Here is a 17331-nt window from a genome sequence, read left to right as displayed (position 1 = left end):
GCCTCTACACTACAATATAATGGAGGAAAGCGTGTAGTGTACAGAACATTTACCACAAGCTCATAGGGCTTTTATGATGAGTTTTTTTTAAAGAGATCAATTTCCATTGGTGAACTCTCCTTGGAACTCGAGAGCTTTGATTGCTGATTATTATTGTTAATTAAATCAGACTTATATAGTTTATCTCCATATTTATTGTTGACCTTCTTGGTTTCCGAATATCGAAGAAAAAACTCAGAAGGCGACACATCAGCAGGAGCTGAAGCTCGAACTCTAAAGGTCAACGGAGAAGAAAATTCAAGAGGAAGGAGAAGAATGTTGTTTTGTTGTCGTGGACTAAGATTTGAGAGTTATACACAGCCAAACCCATACATATAGCTTTGAGAGTTCGTGAGACAACCCTTTCCATAAACATAGCTGTCGGTGTTGAGAAAGTAGTTGGTTAGAACAAAAACTGAAACTGAAATACAAGTTATCTCGTATTCAGCATACCGTCTTGACACAAAAATTCACACACACTTCAGAACAGAACATAAAAGATCACAAAAGCTAATAAAAAAACAAAACCAACGGTATATCTCAGGTACCCAAAGCGAGATTTTCAGAATGGTCATCAACGCGGAGAGCCACCACCGGAGATGTGCTGAGGATGGTCACACGTTTCTCTCTTGAGAATCTCCAAATATTGAGTTCGTCTTCCGCCCTTCCTGTATGTACTCCATATTTGTAGGCAAAAGTTACATTGCGGTCATCGGTGAACAAAATAGAGTTCCCAGTCACACCACATCCATCAGGAAGCTCCTTAGCCGAGCAGCAGACATTTCCAAAGTGTCCAAGAAACAACACACGGTCCCCCAAATCACTCACAACAACCCATTTACCAGCCTCTTCATCTAGCCTACTCACTCTACATGTGAACCGATTAAAATCTATTTCATCAGCAACAGGAATTGGGTAGAAATTCTCAACCAGGAAAAGCTCATCATCTCCAGATGGAATCAGATAATCGCCTGAGAGCAGAGGCTGTGAAGGCATCATGGGAGTCACTTCCAGCAGACAATTTCTCTGGCTTCAAAACTTGCATAGAATCTGCCTCTAAAAGTGACTAAATGCGTGCATAGAGAATCTGGGACATTCTTGAGCGGTTCCCACCTCATTTCAGCACTTGTTAACACCAGCAAACCTCTCGAGTATGTGTGTGTGAGAAGCACAACGAATTCTCGTCGGAAGCAAAACCACACTTTTATGATATAATGTCAATTCTTGAGGACCCCAACCGACCACTCTGTACTGATGGCCCAGAGGGATGATCTGACAGTATAGCATATTCATCAAGATTGGCTCAGATTCTGGAATATTCAGTTTCACTGAGCACTGAAGGGGAGATGGAAGAAGCTTCATATGATCATCTGACTCCTAGTAAATACACAGAAGGCCACACTACATTAGCAGCGGCAAGAGGAGTTTTGATTCTAAAGAGGAACAAAGGGACCTTCTCCAGGGTGCACGAATCTTTGTCTTCGATATGGAAACCAGGGAACGAGGGAAGAGAATAACTTGGGCGTAACAGGCAAGAAGGAAAGGGAAATACGGATCGCCACGTGCGGCAAACAGAACGAGCATGAACGACATCAAAACAGTAAGCCTCAAGTTTGTTGGAGATAAGGTGCAGTAGCTCATCTAGAAGCTGAGACCAGTCTGGCATCACCGATGACATCTTCTTTCTCCTTGCCATGTTTGCTGATTAAGATTAATTGTAAACAAACATGAATATATAAGATGTATCGCATAACAATCATGACCCCGTCCGTCACACACTGACACTACACGAACAGTTTTAAGCACCTCAAAAGAATCAATTTTCGAAGAATTAATATAGTCCCAAAGAAGCCTAGACACAACAATTACTACAATCTATATCAGTTTGTTACAATGAGCTTCGACAATTGTGAGAGGAATGAACATACTATAGTCGTAATACAAAGATTATGAAGACGAAACCCAAAAGGATGGAGAAGAACTTACTCAACTATGGCTGTCAGTCAATTCCAGTGAGAGATTTTTTTTTTTTTTAGGTGAATTTGGTAGAGAGATGTGGAAGAAGAAGAAAAGTAAGATTTTGCCGTCGTTCTCAACTAACTTGACTACGATCCTCCGGTGACTAACTTGACTACAATATATTAATAACTCACAAAACTAACTTGACTAATTTTCACTGATCAAAAAAAAAATGGAAAATTAGATTTGATCAGTGAAGTTTTTAGGCTGTTTTTTTAAACAAAATATCTAGGTGAACCGGAAAGAAAACAAATACTCTTCCATGCTTGTAGCTATAAAAGGTGGCAAGGGACAGAGACCATTATGTATCTGCTGCAGATTTAAAGAACTTTGGTCAATCACATGACCGTGACTGTGTTAAACCAAGAGCAGCACCAGACACACAGCTTCGAGCGTTCATAAGACAACCATTTCAATAATAGAGACAACAATGTTGTGGGAGATAGTTTACAACTACAAAACATTAAAACTAGAATATCACCATAACAAAAAGCCAGCAGATGTCTCAGTTATGCAAAGCAAGATTTTACGGATTTTTGTGCTCAACAAAAAGGAGAGCCACCATGGGAGATGTTTTGATGATCGTCACACAGGTCTCTCTTGAGAATCTCCAAAAATTGAGGTCATCTTCTGCGTTTCCTGTATCTACTCCATATTTATACGAGTAAGTTGAACCGAATGGTTCATTGGTGAACAACATTGAGTTCTCACTTACACCACAACCATCAGGAAGCTCCTTAGGTGAGCAGGAGCTATTTCCCGGTTGTCCAATTAACAACACACGGCCTCCTAATTCAGTAACCACGACCCATTCACCAGCCTCCTCATCTAGTCTACTCACTCGACATGCTAACTTGCTAAAGTCTATTACACTACCACGAACAATAATCATCTCAACCAAGAAAAGTTCATCATTGCCAGATGGTACAAGATAGTTTTGTGAGTTCAGACGCTCCGAGGGCATTAGTGGAGTTGCTTCCAGCGTATAAGGATCAATTACGAAAACATCTCCATTAAGAAAGACTGCATAAAACCTGCCTCTAAAAGTGACTATATCTTTGCAGTCAGCTCTTGAGGTTTTCTCAAGCCGCATCCACCTCATATCAGCACTTGTTAACACCAACAGATTATGAGAGTAGCCAATAAGCACAACAAACTCTCCTTCTCCTTTCTTGTCTAGCGGAAGAAAAGACACACCTCTGAAACTTGTTGCCAATGATTGAGGATCCCAATCGACCATTCTGTACTGAAACCCCAGAGGGAGAATCTAACAGTCAAGAACGTTCATCAGGGTAGGCTCAGAATCTGGGATGTTCACTTTCACTGAACATTGAAAGGGAGATGGAAGGGCCTTCACTGACTTATCTCGGTTTATACCTCCCACAAAAAACTCAGGCAACCCAACAGCAGGAGTACAAACTCTAAAAAGGAACATAGGGAACTTCTCGAGGGTGCAATAACCTTTGCTTTTGCGAGGGAACTTGGAGAAGGAGGGAAGTGAATAACTTGTGCCTAATAGGCAAGAAGGAAATGGGAAGATGGATCGCCACGGGTGGCAAACAGACCGAGCATGAATAACATCGAAACAGTCCTCAAGATTGTCAGAGATAATGTGCAGTAGCTCCTCAGGGAGACGAGACCAGTCTTGCTTGGACAATGTGTGCTCTTTAGTTGCAGGTTGTTCTGCAACCTGTATGAAAAATGTCAATTTTTTTTAAAAATAGCAGTGCTTTATATATATATAGAGAGCAACCTGCCAACAAATATAGAAAGCAGAGATTCAAATCAAAGGAGGTGAGAAACAAAGAGTTCATACACTATTGGAACTTTGCGGTAGCTCTTCGAGGAGAGGAGAGCAGTCTAGTAGCGATTTGTTCGTTTCCTCTGTTGCAGGTTTTGCTATGTTTTCTGGTTGTTGCGATTTCTTAACAACCTAAAAGACAAATAATTAAGCTTCTAGAGTTTTTAGGAAACATGAACAGGGAAAGATTAATCCCATAACAGTTACCAAACTCATGGTTGCTATTGAAACAGACGAATCAAAATCTAATTCAAGAACTAAATCGATAAAAAAAATATGACAAGCTTTGCGATTTTTTTTGTAGCAAAGAGGAGAGGAAGAAGAGTGTGTACCCAAATCATGTTTGGTGTCTTCTTTCTCGGTGCCATGTTTTAGCTGATTCCTGTAATTTCCGAAATCTGTAAGAAAAAAAAAAAAATTGAGCTTGCTAGGGTTTATGATGAACAGAGAGAAAAGTAAAACTATCAAGAACAAGAAGAGTCCTGTACCAAAACTTCAGATTTCAAAAGTTTAGAACCCTAAATGTTTACAGACCCACATTTTTCTAGCTCCAAGTGAGGTGAGTGGAGGGCTACTGCATATATTTTGGTAATGGTTAGAGAAGAAAGAAAGCAATGGTGACTGTTTTCTTTCATTTTTTATATACTTGTAATTTGGCTTTTAGACTTTTAATACAATAACCGATGTCTGTTTTGGACAAAAAAAAAAAAAAAAAATCGATGTCTGTAGGTTCAGAACTTCACATGGTTTACGATCCTAATCTCGGTGTTTTGTATTCGGTTTAGGATTAAAATTAGGTTTAAGTGGCGAAAGATGGGCTGCGTTTTCAGGCCCAAGTACAGTTGTTACAAAACAAAAAAAAAAAAAGCTCAAATTCAGAATTTAACATAGCTAAACTCCGGTATCTAAAAGAAAGGAAATACAACCACAATAACCGAACGTGAAAAACAATTTTGGAGAAGCAAAAAGGAAAAATTGGGAAAAAGGAAACTGTATGTAAATTAACCATTAAAACAAATTATAATCAGAGTTTTGCTTTATTGCTTATATAATATAAAACATAAATAACATTACACCGCACTTCTCAACAATTTCATATAATTATATTTCACAAGAATCACTCTCTCTATCTTATTCCAATCTCTTTTACGACTCTCAAGTCTCATCCATCTCTCTTTCTCTTAAATTCACTCTGATAATAATGAAAACCAAACCATTCGACGTCGATGTTCATGTAACGGGTTGGTCTCATACTCTCATCCCTTGTCAGAGTTCTTAAGCGATGTAATAATCAGTCGAGACAGAGAATTCGATGAACTTATCATAGACAAGAACGATGACAGTGTAACGAGTTTCAGATCCTACACAGACGATACTTCTCCTTCCGACCCACTCATCTTTCTGAAGTTCGGAAACTTCAAACCAAACTACATCTATCAACTTGTTCTCAGCCAACTCCACGATCGTATCATGTCCAAACAAATATCTGATCAGATTCTTGTTAAAGCCCAACAACTCAGAAGTCAAATTTCTGACTTGAAACCACAACAACCCTTCACTACAAAAAAATAATTTTATTGAGACGTATTTTTGAGACAAAAAAATTTCGTCACAAATTTGTGACACTTTAAATATGATATTATGACTAAATTTATTTGTCACAAATTCATAGTATTTTCGTCACTATATTATGACGGAAAAAGTAAGTATCGAAAGTTTGTCACATATAGTGACGAATATACTATGATAATATTAATCGTCACTCTTATGACTACATTGTGACCAATATGTTGTTGCAAATTAGTTATGAACTTATAACAGATATGCCAGTCACAGTTTGTGACATTAAAATGAGTAAACATTAGTCATAAAATAGTATAAATTGTTATGTCATTTATACAAAGCCCATTAAGCCAAGTATCTAACCCTAATTTAACAAGACTTATTTAAGAGATGATTATGGTTTTATTCTTTATAATTCTGTGCCTCCTAAACCTAGAGAGAAAATAAACCATTTGAGAGAAAGAGAACAAAGAGCCACAATTGAGATTAAAGACATATCTTACATGTCTTAGGAGATGGTGGAAAATAAGAGGTAAATGGACTCTTTTATGGACGAATTTTGGTGAGCAATTTCCCAACCCATAGATGTAAATTTTTCCCAAAGGATTTTGTAACCTTTTTTGTAGATTAAAAGTTATACATGTTTACTTAAACCTATTCTATGCAGATCCGCGAATTAACATCAGTCATCTTGTGAAATCGTTTTCCACTGTTACAGATTGAACCAGAAGCTGATCTACCCGCCGTTGGAAAGATCTGAGCTTTATCTTTTTAGAGAGCCTGAGATCGTTTCCATAGGAGTTATAATATGAAAGTTATGGTGGAATATGTGCATCTTGTCGAATTTGTGATTATTTTCTTTGTAAGAATAAAGATAGCTTCTAATGTATATCTAATGTTTATGATTATAAATTTAAAAAAATAATATTGTTTTGAGATTAATTTTTTAGTTATAATTTTTTATCATATGCAATGAATTTTTTAGTAATAACTTGTGACCATTTGAAACTAACTTCTAATGATAAGATTGGACATTATGATAGTCACAAAATATCAATATTTTTGAGTATTTGTTAAAATTTTGCGACAAATTTTTAATTATCGTTTGTGACCATTTGAGACTATAGTGTCGTAATAATAAGATACATAATTAAAACGTTATTTTAAACATGAATTGTGATGATTTAAAGACGTTTTGTTAGTCTGTAATTGAGACAGTTTTGTTACTTTTTGTGTCGTAATTATTGATGACAAAATGGTTATTAATATATTCGTTGCAACTCTTGTGACGTTTTTGTTACAAATAAAAATTTGTGACCATTGTATTGCAACCATTCAAAAATCGTCTCAAATTCGTAACAATGTTTATATTATAACTAAATACTTTTTATTGTGACTAAATATTTCGTCTTGTAGTGTGCTTATTCATACTAGTCAACATCACATTGACACAGAAGGAATACATTGTCGTGCCTTGTAGCTCTGGTCCGTCTACAACAGATCTGGTGGACAAAGAGAGTGAAGAAGAAGAAACGAAGACTTGTGCGATTTGTCTGGAGAATTTGTTGGAGTCGGGATGCGAGGTTGAACGAATCTACCCGATGCCTATATTGCTCGCCTCTTTTTCATAAAGAATGTGTCATCGAGTGGTTGAATCGACAACAAAACTCATGCCCTCTCTGTCGCCAACCTGTTCACACGTAACAAAGTGAAACAGAGTCTAGTTAGGGTTTCAAAACATGTATATTTTTTGGGTATGGTTGTAATTATTTAGTTAATCCGTGTGTCCGAAGTCTAATTAGGGTTTCAAATTTTGTTATTTTTGTTGTTGTTGACGTGGTTGTAGACGTGTAATTGTAGTAGTGATAATTTAGTTAATCTAAGGGTTTCACAATTGTTATAGTGCTGGTGATTTTAAGGTACTCATAAGGGTGTATTATTTATTGAGAATTTATATACTCTTGACTTGAGATTCACACTATTAATTCATTACAAGATTGATTTTGGTATACAACACATATCTTGTTAAACTTGGACTTTAGCGTAGAGATTAATGATATATATATTAAAAAAAAAAAAAAAAAAAAAAAGGATTTTGAGACATAGAGGAGGAGCATTTCACTATATCTACCAAATAACAACTTAGATAATTAGATCTATAAATCATCAATGTAACCATTTTGTTACAAAAATCTTTTTAAAAAAAAGAAAAATGAATTATTATTGTATGAGCTCTAAACCTTTGTGATCCAGAATCAAAGTGGTTGCCACCTTTAAGGCTTTCTAATGGAATTTAACACATGCTAATAACCTAATTAATGATCTTACCAAAAAAAACCTAATTAATGATTAGGTTTTGAAAATTATTAATTTGATAATTACACATTGTAGAAAACTGAAGCTCTAATTGATGAACGATATACTAAAATATAACTATAAATATAACAAAGTTAAAGAAAACCTAAACCAAATTTTTTTTGTCTCTCCATCTTTTGTTAAATCCAAGAAACACAAACCATTTATACTAATGGCTTACGTAGGCTTACCTGAAGTCTTCATAGCTATTCTTGTCTTTATTTTCTTCCATTTCTTGATCCACAAGAAACCCAATCAAATCTCACCTAGAAACTGGCCAGTTCTTGGGATGCTTCCTGGCATTCTCATCACGCTTCATAGGATTAATGATTATGTTGCAGAGGTTCTCGAGGTCTTCAAATTGACTTTTGTATTCAAAGGCCCGTGGTTCTCTGGGATGAACATGTTGATCACTGCAGATCCTGCAAACATACAACACGTTTTCAGCTCCAACTTCTCCAATTATAGCAAAGGACCGGAGTTCAAAGAGATGTTCGATTTTCTAGGAAACGGGATCTTCACTGCTGACTCTAAACTCTGGGAGGATATGAGGAAATCCGCATTGGTCTTGCTTAGCCATCAAGGGTTTCAAAGCTTCTCATTGAGGACCATCACGCGTAAAATCAAGAACGGGGCTGTCCCGGTCCTTGACCATTTTGCAGAGGAGAATATGATATTTGATTTACAAGACTTCTTCCAGAGGCTATCATTTGATGTAACCCTTACTCTGGTAACGGGATACGACTCAAATTCTCTTTCCATTGAAATGCCGATGAACGAGTATGCGAAAGCTATGGATGATGCCGAAGAAGTGGTCGTGTATAGACATGTTAAGCCTAAAATCTTGTGGAAGCTGCAAAACTGGATTGGATTTGGAGAAGAGAAGAAGATGACCGAAGCTAATGCTGCTTTCGACAGATCATGTGCAAAGTATATATCTGCCAAGAGAGAGGAGAAAATAAGTCGTCGCTCTGATATTGGAGAAGAAACTCATGATGAGGATATATTAAGCGTCTACATGAATCTAGATACTTCCAAGTATGAGCTTTTGAATCCAAGAGATGATAACTTCCTCAAAGACATCATCAAGAGTTTCATGCTTGCTGGAAGAGACGCCATTGCAACCACTCTCACTTGGTTCTTTTGGCTGCTCTCCAAGAACCCTGAAGCTATGACCAAGATCCGCCAAGAGATACACAACACAAATCTACCAAGTTCCGGATTGAGTTTAGATGCAGACAAGTTAAACAAGATGGTGTATTTACATGGTGCATTGTGTGAATCACTACGCCTCCACGCTCCAATCCCGTTCGAGCGGAAGTCTCCCATAAAGCAAGATATGCTTCCAAGTGGACATAAAGTCGATGCTAATTGGAAGATTTTGTTCTCTGTTTATGCGTTGGGGAGGATGAAGGCCGTGTGGGGAGAAGACGCGTCTGAATTCAAACCTGAGAGATGGATCTCTGAGAGTAATGGAGGCCTAAAACATGTACCTTCTTTCAAGTTCTTCGTGTTTTATTCCGGTCCAAGAAATTGCTTGGGGAAAAACTTGTCTTTCTTGCAGATGAAGACAGTGGCTGTTGAGATCATACGGTATTATGACATCAAGGTCGTTGAAGGGCACAAGGTCGAGCCATCTTCTTCCATAGTCCTTCACATGAAACATGGCCTCCAAGTCACAGTTGCTAAGAGATGATTGGTTTCATGAAGCCAAAAGGACAATATTATCAAACTTGTAAGAAATCATCAATAAATGAAGCATCATTTCAAAGAGGTTGGTGACTGTGAAGCAATCTTTATCCCAACAGATTTATACTCCCTATGAAAGTTGGTGGTCGATGTGTCTTTCTCCAATGTAGGTTTGTGGCCCTCTCTCTGCTTCTCACCGGCTTTTTTTTTTTGCCTTTATCCGTACTGTATAATCTTTTCAATTTATTTCTGAAAATGTTCGTTCTATATACATTAATTACAAATTATCCAAGATATAAACATTTATAATGATAAAGATAGAATAAATTTGATCAAACATGTGTATTTAGGTGGAGGAGTTTGGTAGGTAGAAAATAAAAACCTAAAAAATGAATGAAAGAAAGAATGATTGATTTCTAAGGTGAAAAATATCTAAAAGATGTGCGTTGAGAATATGGCTACTTAGTGGCCAGACCATCCAAGTCTCATGCAAACATGCAAGTATCCAACCAGTTAAGAACCAAAACCTAACCAGTTATTAACGGTTAGCCAAATTCTTCATGATGAATACAACTAAAGTCGAACCATATCCATTCTACATCCATATTAAGCAACTCTTGATTAGTTTTACGGTTCATGTTTTATGGGCTTAAAAATTATAAGTACGCTATATGAAACCTACGGCATTTTTTTTTTTTTTTTTTTTTTGTGAACCGAAACCCACGGAATCTTTTCTCCCAAACCTATAAGGAATAGGCACAGTCGATATATATATATATATATATATATATAAACATATGGGTAGAGAGTTAGGAAAGTTTTCATACAAGTTCACCTACAAACAAAAACCTTATTAGAAACCAGCTTATAACATCGATCATGAGATCATACAAAACAACGATAATCCAAGGAGTGAATTGTTGGAAAGCGCGGTTTATATACTATGTAATAGGCATCTCAACATCTTTTTTGGTTGTTTAACGGCAACGATCATACAACTCTGATCCTCTTCTTCTTGGGGAGACATGGACGCGGCTGAGATCATGCCTGCTCTTGCTGTTCTTGCAGTACACTTCTTGATTATGGCTATTCTGGTCGTGAGGTCGTTTTGCGTCCCGATTCCGAAAGTTACTAATAATATCAAGACTCGCTGGATGGGAGAAGACAAGTGGTGTAACATCAACTTATACTATATGTTCTTTACGTTTCAGATGTCTTACTATTTACATTTCGTACAGTTTAGTACTTACACGATTGGGAGTTTCTCGGGAGGCTTTGCGGTCAAGCAACTCAACTGGCCGGAACCAGATCTTTCTATCCAACATGTTATCTTGACTATTTTGTATTGTTGTTTGAGTGGCTATGTGGGTTACCAGCAACCTGCTTGTCCACCTTTCGTTTTTTCAGCATTGATGCTTGGAAGGTTCTTTGTTGACCTCATATTCGAGAAGGCCGGACTCTACTTCAGTAAGGCCAAGCAAGCATCAAGGATTCATATATGACCTCAAACTCCCAAGCGTCAATGACCTTAAACTTCTTTTCATGTAGGTTTTTTTTTTCTTCTTTTCAATTTGTTCCTCTTTATGATTCATATATATAAGAAGTTTTTGAGTGAAGTTAGCTAGGATTATGGGAGTGAATGAGAACGTCTTGGAAGGCTTAAAAGGCACACCTTCGGTGTGACATTGTGAAGAATTTTGTTTTTTCTCTTCTATGATCAGCTTTTTGGAAGTTACATATAAAAAATTATTCCCTCTATTACTTATATTAATCTAATCTCTAAAACAATAAAAGATAAAAAAAAAAAAATTAATAGCTGAAAACCCCAAAACTGAACAGTATCCACAAAAAAACAAAAGTAGAACAAAACAATAATATTCCACGGTTTAGTTTGGTTCGTATTCAGGTATTCAAGTTTTTAACTTTTAACCATGAGAACAAAATATCATCGGTTTTCGGTTAGATAAAGTGATATGGTTGGTTACACAGTAACCAATTTGAACCGAAATCTACACACATATCTAAAGGTTAAGCCACCGGCATTTCGCATCTAAGCCGGCAAAATCCCTAAAAAGCTCACACTACCGTCGCCGCCGTCCGTCCGTCCTCTAGTGAGTAGTGACCGTCCAATATCTGGACGGTGATATGACTACAGATCAAACCACCACATTACCACTTCCCTAGGTAATGAAAGCACCAGTCGCCAACCTTACGCCGTCTCAAAAATCGCCGGTCATCAGATTTCAGCCGAGTCATGGGGTACAGCACGAGCCGTATCACGTATCCCTCGTGTCGCCGGAGGTGGTGGTCGAATGTTCGCTCCGACGAAGACCCACCGTCGCTGGCACCGTAGTGTCAATATCAAAATTGAAACGTCACGCGATCGTTATCGGCGATTGCTGCGAATCCTATTCCGGCTCTTGTGATGGCTCGTGGACATAAGATTGAGAATGTTCCTGAGTTACCTCTAGGTGGTTAGTGATTCAGCTGAGTCTGATGAGCTAAGGATAGTATTGGGATATTGGTATTGCAACAGAGAGAAGGCTAAGGATAGTATTGGCAGGGATTAGGTCGGGTGTAGGTAAATTGAGGAATCGTAGATGTGTTTCTTGTATAGGTCTATTGATTGTTTATGGTATTGAGGGAGCTAAGTTGGTTAAGGCGGTTAGGAACATTCCTGGGATTGATTTTGTGTCATGTAGAGAGATTGAGTTGGCTTAAATTAGCTTAGCTCCTGGTGGTCACTTAGATTTGTGTGGTGTGGACTAAATCGGCTTTCGAGAAGTTGGAATCGGTTTATGGTTCGGAGATGAAGAAAAGGTTATGTTCTTCCTAGGGCGAAGATGGTAAATGCTGATTCTTGCTTGGATTATATATTAATTCGGATGAGGTTCAGAGTGTGGTTAGACCGATAGATTGAGAAGGATGCAAAGAGCTGTGTTGAAGAAGAATACTCTTAAGAATTTGAATGTGATGTTGAAGCTTAACCATTATTATGCTAAGACTGCGGGGAGGATGTCTTTGTTGGCTGAAGCAGTGAAGCTGAGAGAGTAAAGTCTAAAAAGGAGAAGCTAGAGAGGAATAGGAAACCTATCTCAAAGGTATATAGTCCCATACTCCCATTTGATTCTTCATTGTCATTCTTTTGTTGGTAATGGGTTTCTTAATTAGGAACTGTTTAAGGAATAAAATCTTTGATTTGGCTTGTGTACCTTCTTGATCTTCTTCATAATCCTTGTGTGTTGCAGGAGGAAGTAGTGAAGATTAAAGCAGCAGGAAAAGCTTGGTACCAGACTATGATATCTGAAAGTGACTACACTGAGTTTGATAACTTCACCAAGTGGCTCGGTGTGGAACAGTAAGATCTCAATCCTTACGAACAATTTTTTTTTTTTTTTTTTTTTTTCTAGTTTAGCCACTAGGTTTTTAATTGCCTTATTTTTCTCTACCAATCTCAATTCTTAGTAATTGTGGTTTACCATATTATTGCATCAATAATAATTTATTACTCGTCTTTCGTTGACTTGAAAAGGTCAATATCTCTTATTTACAATACAAGTAAGTTAAAAAGAAAATTCTAGAAAATGATACACTATACATCTATATCTTAATGTTATTTTCAATTACGTAGTTCACATAACTTTACTATATGTTACTGCTATACTAGTTCAATATTTCGTCGTATGTTTTTCTTAACATTATTTCCTTACAATATGTAATGCTATAAGTCGTCTCCTACAAAATACGGAACCTCCTTAATATAGAAATATTTGAATTAAAAATGCCTGCGAGCTTTGACAAATGTAGTTGCGTCTTATCTTTACCATATTTGATTACTAAGTAGGATTTAGTCTAAGAATCTAAAGAAATAATCAACTTCAGCAGAAATAAACAAATTGTGCTATTTATATTTGCATACAAACCAATAGCATCTATTACTTTGAAACTAAAAAGAGAGAAAAATCCACAAATGAGAAACAAGAAACTTGTTTTCTTCGTCTTGTTGTTGTTCTGCTTCTCCGACTTGTTTGTGGAACTCAACAGAGGACAGAACAACAGAGGAATCGATGTCAATGTGGGTGTTGTAACAGATGTCGGAACTCCGTACTCCGACGTTGCCATGCTCTGTATCAACATGTCTCTCGCTGATTTCTATTCGTCTCATCCTTAATTTCAGACAAGGCTTGTTGTTCATGTTGGTGACTCCAAAAACGACGTTGTAGGTTCTGCAGTTGCAGGTACCTTTTTGTCTCCTCTCTCTCACCACCTTTTTACATTTTCACTGCTCTTGAGCTGATAAAGAAGTCTGTCCATTTTGTTGTCTTCTTTGTTGTTTTGTAGACTCTTCTAAGCCTAAAAAATCAACAATATATGAACATTTAGAATTCAGTAGACATATGGATTTGCTCTAAGTCTTGGACAGTAAATACAAGTTTCTCTTTTTTCATCTCCCACGTTCTAACTCTAATTGCTATCGAGCATCATCTAAATTATATTTTGATTATATTGTATCACTCATTATCTTTCTGGTTAGCACATATCTGCTGTAAAGAATTTTTTTTTTGTTTGTGTTCTATTCGTCACACTGGTCTGTTGTTGGTTTTGACATTGTCACAGCTGTTGAGCTGATAAAGAACAAGCAAGTGAAAGCAATAGTAGGGCCATGGACTTCAATGCAAGCTCATTTCTTGATCGAGATTGGCCAAAAATCACGGGTACCTGTTGTTTCCTACTCTGCAACAAGCCCATTTCTTCAATCTCTTCGCAGTCCCTACTTCTTTCGTGCTACATATGAGGACTCCTCCCAAGTGCACGCCATAAAAGCTATCGTCAAGTTGTTTGGCTGGAGAGAAGTCGTGCCTGTTTACATCGACAACACCTTTGGAGAAGGTATAATGCCTCGTCTCACAGATGCGTTACAAGAGATTAATGTTCGAATACCCTATAGATCTGTTATCGCTCTAAATGCTACGGATCATGAAATCTCAGTTGAGCTTCTTAAGATGATGACCATGCCCACTAGAGTCTTTATTGTCCACATGTATTCATCTCTTGCCTCAAGAATCTTTGTCAAAGCTAAGGAGATTGGTTTGATGGAACCAGGATATGTATGGATACTTACCAACGGGGTTACCGATGACTTGAGTTCGTTAAATGAGACGGGTATTGAGGCTATGGAGGGGGTATTGGGTGTTAAAACTTATTTTCGGAAATCCAAAGATCTAGACAAGTTTAGATCTCGATGGAGGAAGATATTCCCACGGATGGACCTGAGTGTCTATGGTTTGTGGGCTTATGATGCTACCACTGCACTGGCAATAGCCATTGAAGAAGCTGGAACAAATAACATGACTTTCACTAATGTTGATCTTGGAAGGAATGTTTCTGAAATTGAAGCTCTTGGTTTTTCTCTATATGGTCCAAAGCTTCTCCAGACACTCTCAAAAGTTCATTTCAAAGGACTTGCAGGAGATTTTCGTTTTGTCAATGGGCAACTGCAGCCATCGGTTTTTGAGATTATTAATGTGATCGGAACTGGAGAAAAGTCAATAGGATTCTGGACGGAAGAAAATAGTCTTGTGAAGAAATTAGACCAGCAACCACAGAGCAGGAGCGATTTATCTACTTGGAAAGATCATCTTAAACATATTTTATGGCCTGGAGAGGCTGATTCTGTTCCGAAAGGATGGGAGATCCCTACTAATGGGAAGAAGTTGCGTATTGGAATTCCAAAAAGAACTGGTTACATAAGGGTTCCTATCACCAATTCACCAACAGTCACAGGTTTCTGCATAGACTTCTTCGAGGCTGTCATTCAAGCAATGCCTTATGACGTCTCCTACGAGTTTATCCCTTTCGAGAAACGCAATGGTAAACCAGCCGGTAATTACAATGATCTGGTTCACCAAGTGTACCTCGGGGTGAGTATGATCACACTCTAATCATCCCTTAAAATAACATCTACAAAAAAACCATCTTAGTGAACTCTGTTTTTCTTCTTTGTCGCAGCGATATGACGCAGTTGTCGGAGATACAACCATACTGGCGAATAGGTCCTCTTACGTCGATTTCACATTCCCATTCATTAAATCAGGTGTGGGATTGATCGTCCCCATGAAAGACCAAGTGAAGAGAGACAGTATCAGTTTCTTGAAACCTCTGTCATGGAAACTTTGGTTGACAACCTTTGTCTCTTTTTTCCTTGTTGGATGTACTGTTTGGGTTCTTGAACATAGGGTTAATCCAGACTTCCGTGGACCAACTAATTACCAAGCTAGTACCATCTTCTGGTTTGCCTTCTCTACCATGGTTTTTGCTCCAAGTACAGTAAATCTCTCCTTTCTACATCAACATGTATAAATGTTTTCTTTTATAACACCTTTCTTAATGCTTACTCTCAAGTTGTTGTTTGCAGGAGAAAGAGTGTTTAGCTTCGGGGCGAGGTTCCTGGTTATCACATGGTACTTCATCGTTCTTGTGTTAACTCAGAGTTACACAGCCAGTTTGGCGTCGCTTTTGACATCACAGCAACTTCATCCAACCATAACCAGTATGAGTAGCTTGCTTGAGAAAGGAGAAATAGTGGGTTATCAGAGAACATCCTTCATCCTTGGAAAGCTTAAAGAAACAGGTTTCTCACAATCTCGCCTTGTGCCCTTCGATACCGCAGAAGAATGCGATGAACTTCTGAGAAATGGACGAGAAAACGGAAAAGGCGGTATCTCTGCAGCTTTTTTGGAAATACCTTATTTGAGACTCTTTCTTGGACAATATTGCAACACTTACAAAATGGTTGAAGAACCCTTTAATGTTGATGGATTTGGCTTTGTAAGTTTCCGTAACAAAACTTCTGTGAAAGTTGTACTGAGTGGTGAGATCATAACATCCCTTTTTCCGCAGGTTTTTCCGATAGGATCACCTATGGTGGCCGATGTTTCAAGGGCCATCTTAAAAGTAGCAGAGTCACCAAAGGCGATGGAGCTTGAGCGTTCATGGTTCAAGAAGAAAGAAGAAAGTTGTCCAGACCCAGTCACCAATCCAGATCCAAATCCATCTTTTACCTCTAGGCAGCTCGGCGTCGACAGTTTCTGGCTTCTGTTTCTTGTTGTGTTTGTTTTGTGCTTTCTAACACTCGGAAAATTCACTGTCTGCTTGCTATGGACGACCAAATGGAATCATTTGTGGAAAGAGTTTCAGAAACCAGACAACGATTCATACATGAACAATGTAGAGAAATGTCCATGTTCATTGAGTCGACACATCCCAGTCTCTTTGCTATGGAATCATTTGTGGGAAGAGTTTCCGCAACCAGACAACGATTCAAACATCAATGATGCAGGGGAACGTCGGTGTTCATCGAGTCGACAGATGCCTGAGAACATTATACAAAGTCAAGCAACGAACTAGAGTCACTCACTAGACATAAAATCGTTATCTTTTGGCCACTTTTGATGCTCTATATACAATAATTCTTGATTTTTTATTTATTATTTATTTGAAAAGTAGACTGGATTTGAATTGAACCCAAGGTCTAACTCAACTATATCATAACTCATAAGAAAAAATGGAGTTAGATGAACTATAAAATAAAGGATCCTAAAATAAAATATGATACGAGCCTACGAGCAAAAATAATCCTCAACTTAACGCCTATCTTGAAATACTTGTTAGAAAACAAAAAGCAATGAATGAAAATTGTTCATATTTTGGTACTTAGCGGTTTGAAGTGATTTGTTTGGATTTTTTATTATTTTTTATTATTTTTTGCTTTTTGAGAATAAAGTCATAACCTAGAGATGCACGTTACACTGCTACTAATGTACAATAGTTTCTCACTTTCTCCTCCTGATTTTTGTTTGTAGTTT

At 37.6% G+C, this 17331-nt stretch overlaps 2 protein-coding genes and 5 pseudogenes across 7 annotated transcripts; 4 read left to right on the top strand and 3 right to left on the bottom strand.

Moving 5' to 3' along the window:
• Positions 1-455: 455 nt before the first annotated feature.
• Positions 456-2073, bottom strand: LOC104705025 (F-box/kelch-repeat protein At1g64840 pseudogene; annotated as a pseudogene). The gene is made up of 2 exons (XR_015562759.1): positions 2026-2073; positions 456-1740 (listed from the first exon to the last, which is right to left on the bottom strand). The product of XR_015562759.1 is annotated as an F-box/kelch-repeat protein At1g64840 pseudogene (transcript).
• Positions 2074-2448: 375 nt separating this feature from the next.
• Positions 2449-3298, bottom strand: LOC147941848 (F-box/kelch-repeat protein At1g64840 pseudogene; annotated as a pseudogene). The gene has a single exon (XR_015562760.1). The product of XR_015562760.1 is annotated as an F-box/kelch-repeat protein At1g64840 pseudogene (transcript).
• Positions 2449-4525, bottom strand: LOC104702999 (F-box/kelch-repeat protein At1g64840-like). The gene is made up of 4 exons (XM_010418931.2): positions 4348-4525; positions 4192-4257; positions 3875-3991; positions 2449-3748 (listed from the first exon to the last, which is right to left on the bottom strand). Exons 2-4 carry the CDS (start codon positions 4225-4227, stop codon positions 3326-3328), a joined length of 576 nt encoding a protein of 191 aa, XP_010417233.2. The 5' UTR covers positions 4228-4257; positions 4348-4525; the 3' UTR covers positions 2449-3325.
• A 535-nt stretch (positions 4526-5060) lies between these two features.
• On the top strand, positions 5061-7126 carry LOC147941847 (uncharacterized; annotated as a pseudogene).
• Positions 7127-7922: 796 nt separating this feature from the next.
• On the top strand, positions 7923-9803 carry LOC104702998 (alkane hydroxylase MAH1 pseudogene; annotated as a pseudogene). The gene has a single exon (XR_015562758.1). The product of XR_015562758.1 is annotated as an alkane hydroxylase MAH1 pseudogene (transcript).
• A 1711-nt stretch (positions 9804-11514) lies between these two features.
• LOC104702997 (glutamate receptor 2.2-like) lies at positions 11515-16989 on the top strand. 2 transcript variants are annotated; one of them, XM_087459682.1, is made up of 7 exons: positions 11515-12567; positions 12715-12824; positions 13511-13704; positions 14084-15387; positions 15476-15788; positions 15882-16294; positions 16367-16989. In XM_087459682.1, the coding sequence occupies exons 4-7, from the start codon at positions 14140-14142 to the stop codon at positions 16871-16873; spliced, it is 2481 nt and encodes an 826-aa protein (XP_087315808.1). In that variant the 5' UTR covers positions 11515-12567; positions 12715-12824; positions 13511-13704; positions 14084-14139; the 3' UTR covers positions 16874-16989. The 2 variants fall into 2 exon arrangements, with proteins under 2 accessions (XP_087315808.1, XP_087315807.1); XM_087459681.1 differs by lacking the exons at positions 11515-12567; positions 12715-12824 and having other exon boundaries at positions 12850-13704.
• Positions 11779-12980, top strand: LOC147941846 (large ribosomal subunit protein uL4y-like; annotated as a pseudogene). Its single transcript, XR_015562506.1, has 2 exons — positions 11779-12567; positions 12715-12980. The product of XR_015562506.1 is annotated as a large ribosomal subunit protein uL4y-like (transcript).
• Positions 16990-17331: the final 342 nt, after the last annotated feature.

Source organism: Camelina sativa, chromosome 7 (assembly GCF_030686135.1).
Source record: "Camelina sativa cultivar CO46 ecotype springtype chromosome 7, ASM3068613v1".
In the NCBI taxonomy this organism is placed as follows: Eukaryota; Viridiplantae; Streptophyta; class Magnoliopsida; order Brassicales; family Brassicaceae; genus Camelina; species Camelina sativa.
Note: the sequence above shows the minus strand (reverse complement) of the source record. Positions and strands in the feature narration are given on the sequence as shown.